This window comes from Sinocyclocheilus rhinocerous, unplaced genomic scaffold (genome assembly GCF_001515625.1).
Source record: "Sinocyclocheilus rhinocerous isolate Xijiao unplaced genomic scaffold, SAMN03320098_v1.1 scaffold42, whole genome shotgun sequence".
Lineage (NCBI taxonomy): Eukaryota > Metazoa > Chordata > Actinopteri > Cypriniformes > Cyprinidae > Sinocyclocheilus > Sinocyclocheilus rhinocerous.
The window spans coordinates 495,776-496,743 of record NW_015627390.1 but is presented as its reverse complement, the minus strand read 5'-3'; the positions used below and the strand labels follow the sequence as shown (position 1 = coordinate 496,743).

Sequence of the window (968 nt, the reverse complement as noted above, 5' to 3'; positions counted from 1 at the left end):
ATTATGATTTCTGAAGATCATGTGACACTGAAGACTGCAGTAATGATGCTGAAAATACAGCTGCGCATCACAGAAATAAATTACAGTTTAACAGATATTCACATAGAAAACAGCCGTTTTAAATTCTAATAATATTTAGCTATTTTTACTGTATTTTTGATCAAATAAACGCAGTCTTGATTAGCAATAAGAGACTTTCAAAAACCTTAAACAAATCTTACCGACTCCAGACTTTTAAACAGTAGCTTATGTATTTATAAAAATTTAATTATTCATATAATCAATGTGGAAATAAATATGTGACCCTGCAGCACAAAAGCAGCCATACATCAATGGAAAGCTTATTATTTATTCAGCTTTCAGATGATGTATATATCTCAATTTCGAAAAATTTACCCTTATGACTGGTTTTGTGGTCCAGGGTCACATATTAGCAACTCTAAATACATGATTGAGAATCCTAATCTATAACCCAACACAAACAGGTTTTTCTCAACATGAAGAAAGACGAGAAGAAAACCGATTCTGAGAATAATTACAATCAAAAGCAAACAGTTTGACAGAGGCTTGATCTGCAGCGTCTCACGTGTTTAACTGGAGAGATGAAGGGTCTGCGCTCTCTCTCTCTCTTCTCTTCTCTCTGTTTTCTGTACTCTATCAGTCGTTCTCTCTGTTTCCTCCTCATCCACATCCTCAGATCCCTGCGCTCCTCCTCCATCATGGCTCTGCTCGGCTTGACCTCTGACCTGCCGCCCACCACACACACGCAGACCAATCAAATCAATCAATAAATATGTCACGCATCCCTCACTGACCTACTTAGCCAATCATAACACAGATCGTTTAGATTCAGACTGTTCAACAGTCAGACTCTTTTATCCAAACAGGGTAAGTACAGGTGACTAAAACTATTAAAATCATTTTCACTGACTGAAATAAAATAAAATAAAACGTATACTTTATTTTAT

General features: G+C 36.1%; 1 protein-coding gene across 2 annotated transcripts in view; it reads right to left on the bottom strand.

Annotated features, from left to right (window-relative positions):
• Positions 1-760, bottom strand: part of LOC107727808 (uncharacterized protein C5orf42 homolog) — an 8,745-nt gene extending 7,985 nt beyond the window's left edge. For both annotated transcript variants that reach the window (XM_016537807.1, XM_016537811.1), the window contains exon 1: positions 587-760. In XM_016537807.1, coding sequence (XP_016393293.1) covers positions 587-721 — 135 coding nt within the window. In that variant the 5' untranslated portion in view covers positions 722-760. The remainder of the gene's footprint in view (positions 1-586) is intronic.
• Between the last annotated feature and the right edge of the window lie 208 nt (positions 761-968).